The sequence below is a fragment of the Suricata suricatta genome, chromosome 10, assembly GCF_006229205.1.
Source record: "Suricata suricatta isolate VVHF042 chromosome 10, meerkat_22Aug2017_6uvM2_HiC, whole genome shotgun sequence".
NCBI classification, from domain to species: Eukaryota; Metazoa; Chordata; class Mammalia; order Carnivora; family Herpestidae; genus Suricata; species Suricata suricatta.
Genome location: NC_043709.1, coordinates 49,505,429 through 49,527,731, shown reverse-complemented (window position 1 = coordinate 49,527,731; position 22,303 = coordinate 49,505,429). Strand labels below are relative to the sequence as shown.

Genomic DNA, 22,303 nt, shown 5'->3' with positions numbered 1-22,303 from the left:
ATGTTTATATATTTTTTCCTTGAAATCATTATGAGCATTTTCTCATGTCCTTGTTCAGGTTTTTAAAAACTGTTTCTTTTTGTCACTGGGTAATATTTCTTTACATGATTGTATTGCATTGTATTAGATTGTGGTTTTTCAGTATTATGAAAGCACTCTAATGTTTGCATATAGTATTTGATTTTCTGATTGTTTCCTTGGGAAATAATCCTAGAAAGAAACTACTTGTTAAGGAGCATGAGCTTTTCTTAATGCTTTTGATATATGTTGCCAAATTACTTTCTATTTTGGAGTGACCATTTTAGCACAGTCTAACCAAAACTGGTGGTATTTTATTTCATTTTACCCAAGTTCTAGCATAAATATGGAAGACCTTCACTACAAAGCTGGTGTCAAAAACTGATCATAATACCTATATTACAGGCTTGTAAGTAAACCTAACAATTGATTTACATAATTTAAACACTGCTTTTCTAACTCCCCGAGTGTTTTTCTTAGGGATTTTTAATTCATCATTTTTGAGGATGGAAGCTTATTTTGATTTGTGAAAAGTAAGAGGTCCCTCTGGTGGAATGTTTAGGAAATACATAGCATTATGTATTTCCATGAAAGGATCTACTTGTTTTTAAGTTAAGCGGTGGGAGCTTCGTATGATAACTTTCCAACTGAATGATGTAATAAATTGTGGTTTATTCTGTAGTTCACTTTCAAAACGTTTTTAAACTTCAACACAATGAATATGTTTAAGATTTGTGAGAAAAATAGTAAGAAAGAAGGTAGCTGCAAATGTGCCAGATTATGAGGCTGGATAGACTTTTATGGCTTATCTTGGAATGCTAATCACTGTCAATATAATTATATTTCTGGGGAAAAATAAGTTTTCTGAGAAATGGAATGATGGATGAGTTTCTAATAATTATAATTTTCAAGTACAGTTTATCCTGGGACTTCATTGGTACCTGTGACTTTACAATGACCCAGCAAAGTAGGTGGTAGCAAACCCAATTCATAAAGAAACTAAAGCTCAGAGGGGTTTGATGATTACATCATCCAGCTGTTAGGTAGTGGAGCTGGGAATGGCATCAAAGCGCTTGCCCTTCTCACTGTACTGCTCTGCCTTGTAGGCGGAAGCACTGAGTTCAAAACCGCTAGCTCCATCTTTTGAGTGGGCAAGAGACTGACCCTGAATAAGGGTTAAGACCTGAAGAAGTGATCAAAATAGATACATCGGCCCAGATGACCTACTTTCTCTTGTCTCTACTTGGGGTTATACATAGAGCTAGTCAGTAGTGGAGTCATGATCTGATCCCAGGCCTGCTTGATTTTAAGGACCATCCTTCAGATCTCTGTCTCCCTCTCTCTCTCTGCCTCTCTCCTGCTCATGCTCTGTCTCTCAAAAATAAAGTTAAAAAAAAAAAATAATTGGAATTGGGAGTCGTGTGTGTGTGCTTACACATGGTATGTTAAAATAGATTTGTTAATAGATTAGTTAAAGATTTGGGAAAGTATGCCTTGAATTTTGAAAAAATAAATGAAGCAGTCAGCAGTATGTTGACTGAGCTGTTGTCTATAAATAGATAGTAATAATAGTAATTGATCTTCTTTAAAAATGAAAAACTTAGTTTTCTCCTGATTTGTGTCATCAGTGATTTAAAAATAGGCATTTTAGGATACCAGTATGCTTCACCTCAAGGGTTGGCAAACTATAGTCTAGGGGCCTGTTTCTGTATGGCCTACTAGTTGTGGTCACACAACATTTTTTTAAAGGTTGCATAGAATGTATGTGACAGAGACCAGAAGTGCACAGTTTCAAAGCTTGAAATATTTACTCTTTGGTCCTTTACAGAAAAGGTTGGCCTGCCCCTACCTTATAGTTTTTTAGGTGGCTACAAAAAATAAATAACAATGTATTTTCTACTCTTAAAATCAGAATGTTGCTATATATAGTATAATGTTAGCATGAACTGTTTAATTAGCATAAGCCAGTAAAAAAACCTTACTTTTACTTCTTCAAAAATTCTACTTTATAATACTATAGAACTCTGTGTACTATGTAAGAACATTTGTGGAAGGAATGACCTGTTTCAGACCTTAATATTCTATTACATCTTTAATGAGATTTTAAATAAGTTATCAATTTTTTTTTGAAAACGTGTATTCATAAAGGGAATGGTTAAAACAAAATGGGAAAATAACAACAGATACCCTTTCTTACCCTTATTATTATTTTATAACCAAAAGTTTGAAGCTCTTGATTCCTGCACATAATTAGCTTATTAGAGTAGGGTTCTTGTTCATTTGAACCATTATATACATTTTTAAGGATAATTAACGAAGGCAGTAATGCTATTTATAATATCTTCAGCCTTCTAAAAATTTTATATTTAAAATATACAACTAATAAACTTGGAAGTTTGTTTTTACATTATTTGAAACTTACATGTATATTCTGGCCTTCAAAGTTCTATGTAATAGAAAAATGTCATTATATCTTGTATATTGTTGTAATATAAGCTGAAGAACATGTATAAATACAGGTAAATACAAAATGTATATTTCTTTGATTTTTAAAAATACTCATGTCTTAGGATTTCATTTATATGTGGAATCTAAAATATGAATGAACAAATAAAGCACAAACAGACCCATAAATAGAGAATAATCTGGTGGTTGTTAGATGGTAGGCAGGCAGGAAGATGGACAGAATGAGTATAGGAGTGTGGGAGGTTCGGGCTTCCGGTTATGAAATGAATAAGTTCTAGGGATGAGGGGGACAGCCTAGGGAGTATGGTCAGTGGTATTATAGCGGTACTGTGTGATGACAGATGGTGGCTTCACCTGTAGTGAGCACAGCATAAATTATTGGGACCAGAGCAAAATAAAAAACTTCTGCACAGTGAAGGAAACAATCAACAAAACTACAGAATGGGAGAAGATATTTACAAATGACATATCTGATAAAGGATTAGTATCCAAAATATATGAATAACTTATAAGACTCAACAGCCAAAAACTAAATAATTCAGTTAAAAAATGGACAGAAGACATGAAACAGACATTTTTCCAAAGAAGACATCCAGATGGCCAACAGACACATGAAAAATGCTCAGAATCCCTCATTATCCGAAAAATAACAGATCAAAACTATAATGAAATATACCTGTAAACCTGTTAGAATGGCTATAATCAACAACACAAGAAACAGGTGTTAGTGAGGATATGGAGAATCCCTCTTGCACTGTTGATGGGAATGAAAACTGGTGTAGCCACTGTGAAAAACAGGATGGAGGTTCTTCAAAAAGTTAAAAATAGAACTACCCTATAATCCAGTAATCTCACTATTGTATATTTTACCCAAAGAATACAGAAACACTAATTCAGAGAGATACATGCACCCCTGTGTTTATAGCAGCATTATTTACAATAGCCAAGTTATGGAAACAGCCTAAGTGTCCATTGATTGATAAAGAAGATGGGACACACACATACATACACACATGTATGTGTGTGTATATAATGGAATATTAATCATTAAAAAGAACAAAATCTTGCCATTTGCAACATGATGGATGTAGAGTTATATATAATGCTATATAATGCTAAAGGAGATAAGTTTGTCACAAGTATCATATGATTTCATTCATATGTGGAATTTAAGAAACAAAACAAATGAACAAAGGGGAATATAAAAGACAAACCAAGAAACAGACTCTTAACTATAGTGAACAAATTGGTGGTTACCAGAGGGGAGGTCGGGGGGAGATGGGTGAAATAGGTGATGGGGATTAAGGAGTGCACTTGTGATGGGCACTGGGCGATGTATAGAAATTTGAATCCTTATATTGTACACCTGAAACTAATATTACACTGTATGTTAACTAACTGCAATTAAAATAAAAACTTTAAAAAAACCCCTATGCAGTGTCTCCAACTCCATGGATAACACACATTAATCTTGCTTTGTGGATTTTCAAAGCTCTCTATAGCTTATGCTCTTTCTAATCCTGATCTATGCAATGTAACCAGAAGTAAGTTCTCTTGATGTTCCTTCATCAGTTTTTTTCCTGTCTAATTTTAGAGCAAATGAATATGAGTTTTGATTTTTAGTTATACACAGAGTAATACCTAGTAGTATAATTATAACAATTAAAACTATAATTGCCTGAAATGATTTTAGTATAATATTATTGCAAAACATATTAAAGCAATATTAAAGATTAAACAAAAATCACTGAAAATGTTTTTGGTTATTCATGAGTAAAATTTTGTTATATATAAATTGCATAGTCTTTTTTAAGCATTAGCTATTTAACTCTTATGATCATCTCTAAATTCATAGTATTCTCTTGAAGTGATCTCATCTATAAACTATTTGTCAATTATTACTTACATTGGCTACAAATTTTTTGATATTTATAAATGATGAAAGATTACACTTTTTTTTTTTAACTAACAGGTAGTTTGTAGTTCCCTACAGAGGTGATTACACATAAGTAATGATGCCTAGCAAGATTAGTTCTGCTACATAAAGCTTTCTGTATTTTCAGGTTTGATATATTAAAAAAACTCACCAGTTTCATATTGGGAAGTAAATTGTACTGATCAAATGAAAACCTTAATTTCCAATGCTATTAAGGAATCTGTTGATAAAATGCAACAGCTATTACTTACGAAATTCTTTTTAAAATGGTTTTTAAAAATGACTTCTGGGGGCACCTCCGTGGCTCAGTTAAGTGTCCAGCTCTTGATAACGGCTCAGGTCATGGTCTTGTGGTTCATGAATTTGAGCTCCGTGTTGGGCTCCTTGCTGACAGCATGGAGCCTGCTTGGGATTCTGTCTCCCTTTCTCTGCTCCTCCCTTGCTCTCTCGCACTCTCTCTCTTTCTCTCAAAATAAACTTAAGAAAAAAAAAACGTTCAAAAAAAAGTCTTATTGCTACTTTTAGAAGGTCATTGTTTGCACTCAAACACTACATAAAATATAATATTGAATAGAATATAAGTTCCGTGAGCAAGGAAGTTTGACTGTTTTGCTTAGTGCTACATCTCTGGGTTCTAGCACAGTACTTGGCACATAGTGGACCCTCAATAAATATTGAATGGAAAAATTTTCAAGGGTATTTATTATAGTGTTATTTGATACATTAAAATAATTGGTAACACTCTAAATGTTCATTCATAAGAGGTTAATTAATGTATAAAATAACCAGCCATAGACTAGAACACTGTTGCTGGCAAAAAATAGGGTTTTCCATGTTTATTGGCACATTGACACAATAATACTTCATTTTGTGATAAAAGCAAGTAGAATAAATGATATTTGTAATGTGATACCACATTATTTTTATTAAAAAATACATAATCTACCTGTGCTATGCACAGCAGTTCTTAAACTTTATGGTTTCATGATCCTTTTATAAAGTCCTCAAATTACTGAAGACTGTACTTGCCTTTTGTTTGTGGGATATATATACATAGATACATAGATTTAGATATACATTTATCTTATTAGCAATTTAAGCAAAAAAATTAAATTTACTTAAAGTAAGAATAATGAATTTATTACATGTTAACATAATGTATTTTTTATGAAAAATAACTATATTTTCCAAAATAAAAACATTTAGTGAGAAGTGGCATTGTTATGTATATGTGCAAATCTCTGTAATCTTTAATGTGTAGCTTAATAAAACTACATACTACATTTTCATATCTGCTTCTGTATCCAGTCTACTGTGATGTTTTGGTTGAAGTACGTCAAGAAAATCTAGCCTCATGTAGATACGTAGTCAAAACAGGGAAAAGTATTTTAATATTCTTTTCAGATAATTGTAGATACTCTTCTCTGATACTGTACTAAAACTCTGAGTAGTAGTTTCTTAAAGATGAGTTATTTGAAACCATATCAGTGATTTTTGTTACTCTGTCTCTAAAGTCATTTGTCTATGTTACGCAGAGAACAGATAGATACTTTATGACTTATGACTCCTGCACTGGTCATTTGGAAAATACTGGTTTGTTGGTTATGCAGATCTTCCCAGGGTTGACGCATTTCATTCGTCCGTGCCCCGAAGTCACATTCATGAATATCACACCAGTCTCACTGCAAAGGTTTTTAAGTACTGCGAGGTTGTCAAGCTTATAGTAATGGATGCAGCTTTTTCCAAATTTTACTTTTGACATGAAAGCTTGAATGTCATCACTGGTTACAAAGTCAACTGTTTTTCTTGAGTTGACAGGCTTGCTTCATTCACTTGTTGAGAAAATGTCAGTGAAACAGCCAACTCTGAATAGTTTGGTATTTGTTCATCTAAAAATAGTATTCCATAAAAAAAAAATTAGCTAATCCACTCATATCACAGTGATACTTAAAAGACAAATTACATTAAAAAAAATCCTCCAAATCTGTAAATGTAAAAGAGCCAAAAAGAAAACATAACAAAATTAATATTGCTTATCTTAAGATGGTGGGGAAATTGTGACCTTTTTTTCCTTCTTTTGTTTTTCTGTAATGAATAATACATTTTTTAAAGTTTAAAAAAATTTTTTTTTTTTTGAGAGACAGAGACAGTGTGAGCAGGGGAGGGTCACAGAGAGAGGGAGATACAGAATCTGAAGCAGTCTCCAGGCTCTGCGCTAGCTGTCAGCACAGAGCCTGACGTTGGGGCTCGAACCCACGAACTGTGAGATCATGACCTGAGCCGGAGCCCGATGCTTAACCGACTGAGCCACCCAGGCGCCCCTGAATAATACATTTTTGTTAAGTAATATAGTTTCTAGTATTATGTAAAAATGAAAGTATAGTATTTATAGTATAGATTACATAGTAAAAAGGATGTAAATTACTAAGAATAGTTATTTTCTCCATTTTTCTTATTAGGATTTAGGCTCTGAATATGAAGATATATTTAATATTTCTTTGAAGTGGATTTTAGAAAATGGAAAAGATGTTGGAATAAGGTAAAAGATTTAATTTCCACTTTGGCCATTTTGTAGTTTTAGAAATGATTTTGACTAAAGTCTCCTTAATTATTTTTAAATAGGTGTGTTGGCTATGGCCCTGAAGAACAATTGACAAATATAACTGATGTGCAGTTTTTACAGTCCACAAGACCACAGATGTCTTTCTGGTGTCGTTTTCGACGTGCTTTTATTACTGTCACCCACAGGTTACTGTTGTTATGCTTAGGTAAGTTTTTGGGATGAGAAAGAAGATACATGATAGTATAGGATTTTTGTGTCTGTATTTTACCAGATGCCAGGGGTGATAATTTACCTCTGTGATAGTTGCCATTATAAATCACATCCAGAAGTCTTTATTAAGATATAAGGATAGGGAAGTTTACATATATATAGTCAATATTAATCTAAGGGCTTAGAAACCAGTACTATAGAGGAAGTTGAGAAAGTACTTAGTAGTACTTAGAAACCAGTACTATAGAGGAAGTTGTCAGAAAAAACAAATATGGTGCAAAAATAGAAATCTTTAGAAAATAAAACAGGAGAATTTAAAAATTAAGCTTATTTTTTAAGTAATAAAGTATTATAAATTAAGTTCATTAAAATTATTTTTTATTTAAAAACATTTGCCTTGGATTCCTGGATTTTCTGTGAATATTTTGATTGATTATAGGAATTTATTTTTTTAAGTTTATTTTTGAGAGTGAGCGAGCAGGGGGGCGAGGGAGAGAATCCCAAGCAGACTCCCTGTTGCCAGCGTGGAGCTCAACTCCAGGCTCGATCTCACGAATCATGAGATCATGATCTGACCTGATCAGAAGTTGAATGCTTAACCGACTGAGCTACCCAGGCGCCCCGATTATAGGAATTTGGAAGATAATCATTTTTTTTTCTTTTTTCTGTTCAAGTCTTTTAAAAATAATTTACTTGGAGTCAAGTAAAGTATATTTGCAGTCTTAGGAAACTCACTTTTCTAATAGTTTAATGTGGCAAAGGAAAAAGTTTGAGATGTAGTTATGTTGTTTTCAAAAAAATAATAAAATTTAAGTGTTGAGTTGTCAACATAATGGAAGAGAAAGTTATTCTAGAGAGATTAAGTGAAACTCAGGAAAATGTTTAATACTAAATTGGTCCATGCAATAGTAATTATGTAGCTAATTCAGCCCACCGTTTTGAAGGCCCATTTCATTATGCCATTATAGCAGCTAAAATAATCATTATAGAAACGGTCATGAGATTTCTCTTTTTTTTTTTGCTGTGTTTTGCTAATAATCATATTTAACAATTAGACCAATAACTTCAGATTGCAGTGACTGTTATTGAATGCTACTGACCACAATTTTTAAAACACAAAATATGTAAACATTGCAGGTGTAGTGATGGTTTGTGTTGTTCTGCGTTACATGAAGTATCGCTGGACTAAAGAAGAAGAGGAAACAAGACAGATGTATGATATGGTGGTGAAGATTATAGGTATAAGTATTTGAAAAAATCTGTTTCTGGAATAGTCATGTGATAAATTACAGCATGATGTCCAATGATTGGTTCATTTGTAAATTTGTTTATTTTCAGATGTTTTACGAAGTCATAATGAAGCTTGCCAGGAAAATAAAGACTTACAACCTTACATGCCTATTCCACATGTGCAAGATTCCTTAATACAGCCTCCTGACAGGTGTGTTCAAAATCTTGTGAGGTGAAGTAGATCGAATGTTGGTGCCTTCTGAAGTCATGACAATTATATTGAGAGTTGTGGCCCTTTTCAAGTAGACTTGCTTTTCTTTTATACTTTAAACTCTCCTTTCTTTCTAAATCTCCTTCCCTTTTCCTCCTGATTTTGAGTGGCATGATAGACAACTGGATTTCCAAATCGTTATCATTTCTGTACTTGTTTGATTCTTTGTTATCAGTCTTCACCTGATTCCTTTAATTTCCTCTTGATAAAGAAACAGAGATAGACAATAGCCAGTGATGTTTTACTAATAATGCCTTAAATATTTTGTTGTTAATGAAGCTTTTTGAAGAAAAGCACTAAATAGTACCTTCTTGAAAATAAAAGATTCCATATCCTAAAGCAGCATTCTTCACCTTGGCAACACCTCAGAATCATCAGTGGAGTTTGCGGGGGAAAGTACTGATTCGGTCTCCAGCTCTGGAGATTGAAATCCAGAAAATCTGAGATGAGCTTCAAGTATCTAAATCTTTTTTGAAAAAAAGTCATAAGCAGTGATAAGAAAAACCAGAGTTGTTAATTATCTTCAATTACCAATACTTGAAAAAGACGACAAGGCAAGATGATAGTCCATTTGCCATTTTGTTCACATGATAGGAAAAAGATGAAGAAAGTCTGGGATAGAGCTGTTGACTTCCTCGCTGCTAATGAGTCCAGAGTTCGCACAGAGACGCGGAGAGTAGGTGGTACAGATTTTCTGGTGTGGCGGTGGGTCCAGCCTTCTGCCTCCTGTGACAAAATATTAGTAATACCTTCTAAAGTATGGCAAGGTCAAGGTATGTATCTTTAAACAACAACAAAAATAAACATGGGTTTTTCTAAGTTTTTCAGCATGTAAAAGTGTTACATGTTTAAAGTAAAACAGTACCATTGAAAGAATATATGAAGGCAAAGCTCCCTTTGCAGTTTCATCCCAGAGAAGGAATTGGTGTTAGCTTTTTATAGATACTCCCACTTTCCTCCTTGCAAATATAGACATAAGTGGCTTATCTTTACTGTAATTGAACACTATATACATTAAAGTTTTTCCTTTTTCACTTAAAGCAACTTAGTATTATAGATCTAATTTTTATGCAAATAAGACATAATTTATGTTTTACATATGGTATAAAACATATATACGTGAAACATAACTTTTTAACTGCTCTTTTTTTCTAAGTTTTGCTTTCTTGCTTCTTTTTCACTAAGACTTTTCCACCTGCATATCCCTTGTGCCAAGTAGGTTTTGTGGCTATTTTTCCATACTGTTCTTAATGCTTGCATAGCTGCAGAAACAGGTATATTTAAGTATATAGGAGAGCCTGGTGATTGGCTGCCTTAGGTACCCAAACCTCTACTAGTGACAACTGTTATCCCACTTGAATTTTTGGATGGTTAGTTGCAAAAATTAAATCTTGTTAGTTTAATGTGCATTTCAGAACTAATAGTGAGTTGAGTTTCTTTACGTCTTCTTGTTGGATAAAAGTACATTTATCAATGTTTGCTAAACACAGTATTTATGAGAAAGTTAAGTAAGTTTTGATATTGAAAAAAACACCAATCACTCTGTTCTCTATTTCTTTCAAAAATAGAGCTTAAATAATAATAATTAATAATAATGAAAGTCTTCAGTAATCATGGCATAAAAATGATGCTTTGATGATGCCAAAGATGACACTGAACAATAAATGTTTTGTTTTAAAAGCTGTCTGCAGAAGGGGCTTATGAAATGAAAACAGAATTTAAAGCCAATCAGATCAGATTACCTTAGTGCCTATCTTAATGGCTATGGGTTCTCAGCCTAATGTCTTCATGTGGCTAGCAGTTGGTGCTTATGTATGCATGTGACGTCCTAGAAAAGGCCATTATTTTGTTCATGTGAATTTATTATAGTTGTTTTATTTTTATTTTGTTTATTTAAAGTTTATTCATTTTGAGAGAGAGAGCATGAGTAAAAGAGGGGCAGAGAGAGAGAGAGAGAGAGAGAGAGAGAGAGAGAGAGAGAGAGAATCCCAAACAGGCTTCATACTGTCAGTACAGAGCTCCATGCGGGGCTGACACTCAGAAACTGTGAGATCATGACCTGAGCCGAAATCAAGAGTCAGGTGCTTAACCAACTGAGCCACCCAGGTGCCCTTTTATTTGTCTTCTTTTTAAAAATGTGAGATTTTCAAGATGAATCTAAAGACAATTTCTTGACCTAGATAATCCAAGTTGTTTTTATTAGTAGGGGGAGTGACAGATTCTTAAAGTGTGTTAAATTGGATACTCTATAGCTAGAATTTAAAACCTCAGGGGCACTGGGGTAGCTCAAGTCAGTTAAGCCTCCGACTTCGGCTCAGGTCATGATCTTGCTTTTGTGGGTTCAAGTCCTGCGTCAGGCTCTGTGCTGACAGCTCAGAGTCAGAGCCTGGAGCCTTCTTTGGATTCTGTGTCTCCCTCTCTCTGCCCCTCTCCCTCTCATGCTCTGTCTCTGTCTCAAAAATAAATAAAACATTAAAAAAAATTTAAAACCTCAAACTATTTTCATTTTATCATTCTCTTTTGATAGAAAAAAACTGCATAAGTGTGATACAAGACAACTTTAGGTCACTTATACCAAAACTCAACATGAATTGATAGAATAATTTTTAAATGTCTTGCTACTTTGTTTCATCAGGGTTCTGGTGTAGTACAAGTTTATAAACTATATGCCAAATACTGAGCTATCTTAATTTGAATACTTTTACATGCACAATGTAAACTTATAAACTCAATCTCTCTTTACTTGACAGTCTTGGATAAAAAAGTTACAGTGATTAGTTACTGAACCTAGGAAGGGATTGAGTGTAAAATAAGATGCCTGTTGCTAGGTTAGCAAATAGATAAAAAATATAATGGCTGAGATTATTATACTGAAGGCACAAAATCCTGGGGTAGAACCTAGTAGCCATTTGCTTGAAGTATACCAATTCAAGTGTTTGGAGGTTTGTGATGATAAAAGTCTATAGACTCATAGCAAGAGAGATGTGAGTTCTTTTAAGAATTAGATGATAAAAGAATTTTTTACAAGAGCTAAATAATGAGAAGTTGGTGGGATATTTCTTAATGATAATTACTTGTATTGCCTCATTTAAGAACACATAGCCCTAATAAAGAGAGAATTTAGGGGCCCCTGGGTGGCTCAGTCAATTAAGCAGCTGACTTCAGCTCAGGTCATAATTTCGCAGTTCCTGGGTTCCAGCCCTGCATCAGGCTCTATGCTGACAACTCAGAGCCTGGAGCCTGCTTCAGATTCTATGTCTCCCTCTCCCTCTGCCCCTTCCCTGCTCGCACTCTTGTCTCTCTCTCTCCCTCAAAATAAACATTAAAAAAATTTTTTTTAAATAGAGAATTTAGTTTTAATATTACTTATATTTTATGCCAGTAAATGTGTCATCTAAGTATAATTTAAATGACCGACTTAGCTTGTTAAAAATATTAATACATAAACTAAGTTTTGCTTTCACATAAGTCTGTCTGAACACAAATGTTGTACTATACGTAGTGCTATATGGAGGGTTGGTGGTTGTTTCTGTAAAATGATAGCTTACCTTATTAACAGGCTTAAAGTTTATCCTCTTATAAATACTGTAGTTTAATTAAAAGGTACATGGCTGGAGGGTTGGTAATTATAGTACTTTTTTTAACTTTTTTAATGTTTTGTTTATTTTTGAGAGAGACAGACAGCTTGAGCAGGGGAGGGTCAGAGAGAAGGGAGATACAGAATCTGAAGCAGGCTCCAGGCTCTGAGCTAGCTGTCAGCACAGAGTCGGACACGGGGCTCGAACCCACAAACCGTGAGATCATGACCTGAACCAAAGCTGGATGGATGCTCAACCAACTGAGCCACCCAGGCACCCCTATAGTAGTCTTTTGAATTCACTCCCACTATAAGCTTTTGTCATTTAGTAGTATTTTTTCCAAATAATTGTTAAATAGTCAACCTTATTGAATTTTTAGTTGTCTTTCTAAAGGGTCATTAAGTATAAATTGGATTCTTACATAGCGGTAGTGTCTCTAATGATATTTTAAAGCAGTAGTTAAAAATCAAACCATACCTGCTGGAGAGAATTATTTATATTTCTGACAGATGGAACCTTCAGCATAAATAGCATTCATTTGAAGGATCCAAACATAGTTCTTGAGGTATTTGAAATGTATCATCATTTGGTAACCACTATCTCTGCTTGTACCAAGAAGTGATTACAGTTTAGTTAGGGAGACAAAAAGCACTTTGATCTTCATGATTACTTTGTGACTAGAATTGGCCAGGAATAGCTTCTTCCAGAGCCATTATTTTGTGGAAACTTGGGTCTAGACTAGGATAAGATGGTATTAATGCTTCCATTTTCTCTGGTTCATTCCCTGTTGGCCCAGGCCAGTGTTGGAATTACAAGGAAGTCAGATTGCCTCCACCTAAAAGGTCATCTAAGAATACAACCTGTACACTGCCAGAGAAGTCTGGGTGGTGGCAAGAAGTTCATAGACTATCTTGATCTGGGGTTTGGCAAAGATTTTTCATGTCCAATGGCCTTTCCCTCACTCTTTATCAAGCACCTTTAGGACATTCACACCCCAGACATTTCTTTTCACTAGATACTTCTGAAATCTTTCACTAATTTACTTTTTTCATACAAGTTTTTATTTAAATTCCCTTTAGTTAACATGCAATGTAGTATTAGTTTCAGGTATAGAATTTAGTGGTTCGTCACTTACATACAGCACCCAGTGCTCATCACATGTGCCTTCCTTGATCCGCATCACCTGTTTAACCCATCGATACACTCTGGTCTTTACCCGTAAACTCTTCCTTTCAACTTTCTTGCTCTGTATATATTTTAACTCCCTCCCCATACTCTTCAGTTCTTTGATATACCTACTTTTTCTAGTGTTTCAGCCTTCCTCCTGGATTGCTTTCTTTTCCTGTCCATCTTAGTGTCCACAACCCATCTTTCCAGTCCTTTTCTTCCTAGTGCCCTTAAGTTATCACCTATCCCTCATCTTAGCCTGGTAGATTCCAACCAAGGATGAAACTGTTTTGTCTATGTGCAGGTAGCTGAGCACAGCGGGGAAAAAGTCATACGGGTTTGCAGACTGGTACGTCATAAATATCCACCTCAGCGAGGCCCTCCGGACTACCTGACCTTCATGTTCTTACCATATTTTACCAGTCACTCCACTTTCCTGCTCTGCTCAGTAACAATTTTAGATTTCTTTCCATCTTTTCAAAACTTTTCCTTTCTCTCCTAATTCTCAGTTGATGACTCGAATAGAAGCAATCAAAGTTTTACCACCAAATCAATAAAATTGGCAGAACTCACACTCACCCTCACCTCCTATTGCATCTGAGGAGTTATCTCATGTAACAAAGACCTGAGCTCTTCCCTCTATAGGCGGTGGGATTGAAGCCTTCAGGGTTCCATTCCCTCCAGTCTTCTCAAGTATCTTCTCTTACTGTGTTCTAAACCCCTGCCTTCCTGGACCTTCTCATCAGCACTTAAACATGCCAGATAGTCTCTCTTAGCTTTAACACAATGTCAGAGTCTACACTGTTCTGTAGCTGTCACTCTGTCTCTGCCTGTTCACAGCCACATAGCATTAGTTTACTGTACTGAACTGCTTTTACTTTTTCACTTCCCATTGATTCTTCAGCTGACTCTCATCTGTTTCCCATCTCTGACATTCCAAGGAAACAGCTCTTAGACATTCATATTGCTAAACCCATTGGACATTTTTCTTTTCTGTCCTTATTTTACTTAACAGTGTTAACAATTGAGCCTGCTTTAAAACTTTCTTCTTTTGGCTTTGGGGATGCCACTTTTCTGCTGGTTTTCCTGCTACTTCTGACCATTTCTTCAATCTTCTTTTCCAAATTTTCTTTTTTTCCTGCACCTTCTAAGTATTAGAGTTTCTCAAGGTCAGCATCTTTTCTCATTCTGCCTGTCTTCCTAGATGATCTCATACTGTGACTTCATTTATTACAGATATGTTGATAACTCCCAAACTTGTATCTTGAATTAAGTCCTATGGTTTTCAGATTTTTATACCCACCTATATGCTTGTCTCCTAGGATATGAACACCACAAATTGAACATGTACATGAATTCAATAACTTCTCTTGCCAAACGGACCTCTTCCCCCCGTGTTCTTGGTCTAATTAATGGTACCCCTTCTTGGTTGGTTCTGCCGTAGACCTGGGTGTCATCCTTAATCTCTTCCTTACCTCCCATGTATAGTTTTTAAACAAGTTGTGTCAAATCTACCCCATATGTCCTGATTCTATCCACTTATTTCCATTTTCATTGCTGGCCTATCTTACCCACATTAGTATCCTCTCTCTGTTACACAACTATGATAACTTTCTAACTGGTCTCCTTGCATTCCTTTTGTTTCCACCTAATAGATTTTTCATATAACAGTCTTTTTAAAAATTAAAAATTTAAGTTAGAGTTCATCATATTATTCCTCTCCTTAAAAAACTTGCGTGACCTTCTATTGGTCTTACGGTAATGTCTGAACACGTTAGTGTGATCTGCATGGTCCTCAATAATCTGACCTGTCCCTCTTAAGGTTTATCTTTTTATTGTCCCTGCTCTAGCCACCAGGGCCGGCCTTTAGTTACTTGACTGCACGGAGCTCCTTCTCGCCTCAGGCTGTACAAGCTGTCACATTTGCTTGAAATGCCCTCTACACCTCTCTTCACTCTGTCTTTTATTCCTCTTTGGGTCCCAACATAAATTTCACTTCCTCAATGAAGTATTATACTTCCAGACTACCTAAATTACCTTCACAGCTTCCTGTATTCTTCTTTCTTAAGATTTGCCGCAGTAACCTTTTTTTCTTTTTTTTTGACATGGTTTCTCATCTGTCTCACACACCAAACTGCAGACCCTGTGAGAGCAATGATTGTCTCTGTCCGATTGACCTTAACATCCAGGGGTCTGGCTCCTAGTAAAAGCATGCAATGAATATGTTTTGAATGAACTAAAAGGAACAGTAACAAATAGTAACACTACTTTGTTTTTTGTAGCATTTCATTTAGATAGAAGAAATTCACCACCAAATAGTTTGACGCCATGTCTAAAGATTCGAAATATGTTTGACCCAGTTATGTAAGTATTGTGATCAGAGGTACATGTAATTTTTATTTGGAATATTTGAATATTCTTATAATGTTATGTCTGTAATTGAACAATCTCTTTTCCTTTTGAATCTCTTAACTACAGAAATGTTATGTTTTCCTTTTCACCTCTTTTGTTAAATTTCAGGCAAAGGTTTGGCCAAAAGAAGACACAGATGTATACTAATTTGTTAAATTACAATTCTTTGTATGCACTGCAAATCCTCATAGCAGACAAATGTTTGAGTCAAATCAATGATACACGTGGTGATAAACAGTACTCATTGTTAAGCGTATAAGTCTTGTCTGCCAACAGTCTCTGCGTCACTAGGCAATATACATAAAAATACCTAGCATTTTAAAATTTCCAATCTCTGTAAAAATTCTCTGCAAAGATGTACACACTTCTTCTGAAGTCCTGTCTACTTGTCCATGTAATATTCAAGGAAGTTTTGTATCTGTTTAATATTTGAGAAATTTTTCAGCACATGCACCCAGCGATTAGCACAGTCAAGTTACTGCCTTACAATCTGTAATATTTCATATATAAGCTGCAGTAATTTCTAGAATTTGCTTCCTAGCTGTGACTGCTTATTCATCCAATGATATGACAGGTCAGATTCTGTTTTATAAAAAAAATTCTAACGGTGGAAACTATATTACTTAGAAAATACCCATGTATCTCATTTAATAACTTATTTATTTCAAGAAATGGTTGATATGATGAGATTCCAAATCAGAACTGTGGAGAAATTCTGTCAGTACACCTACACCCCCTCTGTTTTGCAGAGATACAAGCACGTAGCTGTGCACTGATCCCTCTTTTGGGAAGCTTACCTCATTACCTTAGGGATTAGGAAATCAATGCCAGTCTAGTATTTTGTTACCTGAGATGAAGATTTATGATTTAAAGTGTAGCCACCCTGCCTTTGGCCTGCCCTCTGTATCTCAGCAAGTAAGACAAATAGGCACTGTTGCAGTCCGAAGTCAACTCTTAAGGCTCTCATAATAAAAAGGTGATGCTTTGTGCAAAATGTTTGTCCTGTGTCATTCCTCCATTATTTTGAAAAAGAGAACCTCAAAACACACTGTTTACTAGGAATTTTCCTTAAGTATAGGAATTTGAAAATATCATTAAAAAATAATACTCAACTTTTGTAAGTTCGCTACAAACTCATTAAAGTGTTAATACTTGCTAGGGAGAAAGGAAAGAAGTGACCACAGGTACATAAGATTTCAGATGTAAAAATGAAGCACATTTGTTCTGCTGTGGTCATTGCCTCAGCTCTGTGCCTTCTTACACTAGAAATGAGAGAAGGTCTGGGATTTTGAACGCCAATATTTTTAAAATGTATATAGTCCTTGTAACAAGTATTTACCTACTAGTTTTAACAGTATGTGGTTTTGAAATTATCCCCATTCTTCTGGTATCTGTTATAAGAGAGAATAAAGACTTTTCACTGAGTAGGAGTATGGTTGTTGATTTTTGTTTTCATTAATGTTTAGGGAAATAGGGGATCAGTGGCATTTGGCAATTCAAGAAGCAATTTTGGAAAAGTGCAGTGATAATGACGGCATTGTTCATATTGCAGTAGACAAAAATTCACGTGAGGTAAAGTAACTTTTGCTATTGAAGTCTACATTTTGGGTTTGTTGCTATTGAACTAAGACTGTTTCCTTTTTTCTTTTTCTCTCTCTTCTTGTTTTTAAATATCACAGGGCTGTGTATATGTTAAATGTCTGTCTCCAGAATATGCTGGAAAAGCTTTTAAGGCATTGCATGGCTCTTGGTTTGATGGTAAGAAGTTTGAATATTATAAACATTTTAAAAAGATGCTTAAATTATGGCATACTGTTAAACTATACCAGATTTTAAATTAAAGAATTTTAGGTCAGCATTTTTAGAATAATAATTTAAGATTACTTTATATGCATATTATGTTCATATGTCTTTTTACCACAGTTTGCTTTCTGTAAATATTAAGCATATTTTTACAGATTTAAAATATTATTTTTATCTTACAACAGGGAAATTGGTTACAGTAAAATATTTACGACTAGATAGATATCACCATCGCTTTCCCCAAGCTCTGACTTGCAACACTCCCTTGAAGCCATCAAATAAACACATGAACTCTATGTCTCATCTTCGTCTTCGGACTGGCCTAGCCAATTCTCAAGGAGGTTCCTGAAAAGACTTTCTTCCACTCCTAGGACTGGTATTTACAATAGGAAAATTCCTGTTTGGCTTCTTGTCTTCCTTTTAAATGCTTTTTGTATGTAATATTTTTATTGAATACGGCTCTGTTTGAATGTTCCAGAAATCTTAAGGTTCCAAAGGGACTTAACAGTGAGGCAGCAATGCTGAGTACACAGAACAATTGTTTCATTTAGTTTTTGGAGCTCAGTTAAGCCAATGCATTCAAAGTTTTGCATGAGGAACATTGACGTTATTAAGCATTTTCAGATGTGGTGGTTGTGTTTTTGCACCACAAAGTGTTTGGATAACCACACAAAAGCATGGTGAAGAGGCTTCTTGTATTTCCATAATTTCCTGTGAACTAATGTTGTGAATTTTTGTATACAGTCACCTGCATAGTTCCTTACCAGGCTAATGTGGTAAAACTGTTAATTTCCAGTTTAACCTTAGGTTTCTATTGCTTGAAAGAGATTCATTTGTTACAGCTGGAATACAGGAAAATTAATTTGGGTTTAGTGGTTACATATACATGTAGGTGGATGTACATGTACTTAACTGGCTTTTGTATATATGTATAAATGCTGGTCGTGGCGAAAGTAGTCTTGTTTTGTGAGGATGTCTGCATTAAAGCAGTAAAATAAGCTTCCTATTTTATTCATCATCTAATGTGTATATATGTATGTGTATATATGTGTGTATGTGTATATATGTGTATGTGTATATGTATGTGTATATATACACACACATATATACCTATGGCTGTACTATCACATAGATCAGACAGCCAAACACCTGGAAGTATTAGATACAAGTTTAAAATATCTTTTATAAGTTTTATATAAAAATGTCTGAGTATGATTTTGTGTGAAAGTTCTGATATCAGTTGTAATGGACTCAAATTTATGTGAGCAATAAAGATGCAATTGGCAGATACTGGAAAAATATTTTGTGAAAAGCTGTATTTATTATAAATACTAGGACTATGTCATAGTACTATTGGGATTAAATCATTTTCCCAGTCTATTTATAATTTAATGAAATGTCAGCTCACCTGTTCTATGTCAAGTTTAAAGCAGGGCACATTGTTGCAGCAAAATGTGTATTTGAAAAATTATATTTGAAACTTTGGGTCATGAAAGCTTGCAATATAGTAAATGCACGAGTGACTGACGCTTTGTGCCTCGGTATTTACTTTAATTCAGTAAAGTTGCTTTATTACTGTTTATGATTTCAGATTAAAATCCTTGCTGAGCAGAGTTTACTCGTAATGTAACAATTGGCTTTTTAAAAAAACAACCTGTTGATATATTGCTGTCAGTCCAAACAAATATGTGAAACAGCTGGAATTGTCCCAATTATTGATTTTGTTTAAAGCTCAGCTTCCTTTTTGTTTTTTATTGTATATGTGTTGGGTTTGCAGCATGAACTTGCACAGATAATGCACGTTTTCTGGTTAAGTAAACATGATGCACACTGTTCTGTAACAGAAAACCCTATTGTGCCTTACCTATGTGCTTTTGTGGGCACCATGTTTATGAAAAATAAAAAATGATTTGTTATCTGAAGAGAATAAATTTTAAATTCTCAGTTTATGTCTCAGATGCTAAAGTGTGAGAATATAAATATATATATAATATATAAAATAACCAATCTTTCTGTATTTTATGTGCATCATAGTGATTTATCTGAGCTTAGTGACCCCATCTTGTGACCTGTTGCAAGAGTGAATGTAAAAAATAGTTGTGGCATTTTAAAAGGTCGCCTTTTGGTGCAGATGCATCTTTTTTTATTTTGCTTCTAAAACATATTTCATGTAAACATTGTACATTTATTATTGTAATATATACTATTATGCAGCTTATTTTACCTAAAACTGTTAAGCCGACCAAGACCCCTCCCTGCAAGACAGATGGGAATGTGTATAATAATTAGATATTTGAGAAGTTCTGAAGTTTGATGTAATCTGTTACTTGTCCTGTTAAAAGAAAAAGAAAAAAGTCTAATTAAAAATTTATTAGGTTTTTTTTTTATGCGTCTTGGCTTTTAAAAAACTTTTTAAGTGCCCTGTGTCTTTATTTTTTTTAACCAGTTAAAATAGGTGCCTTTATTTTGGGAATCTGTAAATATGTGTATCTGTGCTCATAAAGACCCTAAAGTTAATTTTAACCATCCATTCCTCAACATCTTCCCTTTCTTTATGAAAATGTATTTTTCTGACTCTTAAGTGTTTGGATCAAAGAAGGAGGGGCAAAACTATAAATCAGCTCTATCACTAAAGCATTAATTTTTTTCATAGCAAGCCTGTCAAAAAAGGAAGCCATTCTTTTACACATTCTGTTCAAACTCCGTATCGCATTATAAACCAACAGTTTAAGGGCTAGCTACTCTGAATAGTATTGGTTTAGATTTTTAATGGTGTAATCAAGTAAAAAGACTTGATTAGTCAGTTGGTAGACTTTTATTGATTGCTAACAAAGGTCAAATTTGTTACTTGTTAGGGATGCAAAGATGAAAAAGACATGGCCCACTCCTCAAGATGGTCCCAGTCTAGAGGAGGAACATGGGACAGCTAAGTTAAAAGATAGTGTGGAGAACATAGAGAAAAAAAGCAGAACTTCTGCGAGTACAGAGAGGCACCTTTTGCATCTTAATATATGGAAAAGACATAAGGCAGATGAGGCATATTTTAATTTAAACATTTATTAAACATTTCTTAATTAGTATAGATACAATGATAAGTCTCCTTTCCCTTGAGCTCTTAGGGGAGCTTTTATTCTTGTGACAAGCTCATAAAAATTGATGTGTCGAACTGAAGTTATTACAAAATCCATTTTCAGACTCATTAGTCTCTAGATTCCTGAATATCCTGTGAATACTGAAGCCTGATATTCGACTTCTTTATATTTTCCATGTATGGTATTCGCTGTTTGGATGACAAGCTGTCTAAGTGAACAATGTTTTTTAATATCACATGCCCAGAATATTTTCTTTAATACGATCAACATTACAGTTCTCACTGCTCCTACTAACGTCACATTATAGGTAATCTACATGGCTTCTTCACCCATTTTTCCTAGACTTCTCTTGGCAAGTCACTTCCAGATGACTCAGCAGAGGATGCTAAATCAAGGAGAATTTGGGCAGCCACTCTTGGAAAGGATGCTGAGGAACAGGTACTTGAGGACTGAAAAATAATTGGAAACCAAAAGCTTAAAAACAATATCCAGGATGCTCATTTTCTTGGTCCAGTAAGCATGGCTAGCTACTGCCTCTAAGCCTCATTAGGGAAATGTTATAAACAAATACATCCTGATGGTAGATTTTTTGCACCTGAGAACTTCTACTAGGGCCAGTAGAATAGGTTCATTTTGTTGATTCTTAGATTTTAAAACCAATAGAACCTATGTACTTAGATTTACCTTTTTTTCCATGGGTGGACATTGGAAGCCTGCACATGCTCCTGAAATTGAAAAGGTTATCTAGGCATAGAAAGCACATGACAAAAAGATTGATAAGATAAACCTACTCCATGTATAAACTACTGAATATAAAAGTAGACTGATAAAATCATGGAAGGCCTTGTCAGTCACATTAAAGGGAGTTCAGATGAGGACTTGTGATGAAAAATGTAGGAAGGATTTAACAAATAAGAAATGGGAAGGACTTAATTCAGTATTGGGAGAAAAATTGAAGTTCAGTTTTCTAGTGTGGGAATTCTAACAACCACAGCATTTGGAGAACAGATAGATGATAAGTAAAAATTGGATGGAAAAGATCACTGAATTTTTGGATGTTTTGAGACTGGGATACCTATGGAATATCCAGGTGAATATTCCACACAGGTGATTGGATTTCTAATTCTAGTATTTTAAGAAAAATCAGAGCTAGAGTTACAATTCAGGAATTAAAACCATGAAAGTAAATTAGATGACCCAGAGAATGAGAGAGAGAATCCATATATAGAGAGAGACTTCGTTCAGTGCCAATTCTGCCATATTTAATGATGTGGTTGGGGATGGGATGAAGTATTAAGATTTGAAACAAATTAAGGTGTAATTTAACAAGGTCTTTGAGGTGAAGTTAAAGTGGAATTTTAGTATGACTGTCACATTTCTGGCTTGGGCAACTGGTTAGATAATGGTGACATTCCCTAAATTATGGGTCATTGGAGTGGGGAACAAGAGGCCAGTCAAGGGTGCTAGATAAGATGTCTTAGAACTGTAGCAGTTAATCAAAAGAATCCTATGACTTTTCTAATGTAGGACATTGTTAGAGGAAGGGCAAGAGGAAAC

The 22,303-nt window shown here is 34.6% G+C and overlaps 1 protein-coding gene across 1 annotated transcript in view; it reads left to right on the top strand.

Moving 5' to 3' along the window:
* Positions 1-20,039, top strand: part of LEMD3 (LEM domain containing 3) — a 65,276-nt gene extending 45,237 nt beyond the window's left edge. The window contains exons 6-14 of the mRNA XM_029953992.1: positions 6,880-6,959; positions 7,043-7,188; positions 8,331-8,432; positions 8,532-8,634; positions 9,289-9,467; positions 15,722-15,803; positions 17,318-17,423; positions 17,531-17,609; positions 17,840-20,039. Of these exons, the coding sequence (XP_029809852.1) occupies positions 6,880-6,959; positions 7,043-7,188; positions 8,331-8,432; positions 8,532-8,634; positions 9,289-9,467; positions 15,722-15,803; positions 17,318-17,423; positions 17,531-17,609; positions 17,840-18,003 (1,041 nt within the window). The 3' untranslated portion in view covers positions 18,004-20,039. The remainder of the gene's footprint in view (positions 1-6,879; positions 6,960-7,042; positions 7,189-8,330; positions 8,433-8,531; positions 8,635-9,288; positions 9,468-15,721; positions 15,804-17,317; positions 17,424-17,530; positions 17,610-17,839) is intronic.
* The last annotated feature ends 2,264 nt before the right edge of the window (positions 20,040-22,303 follow it).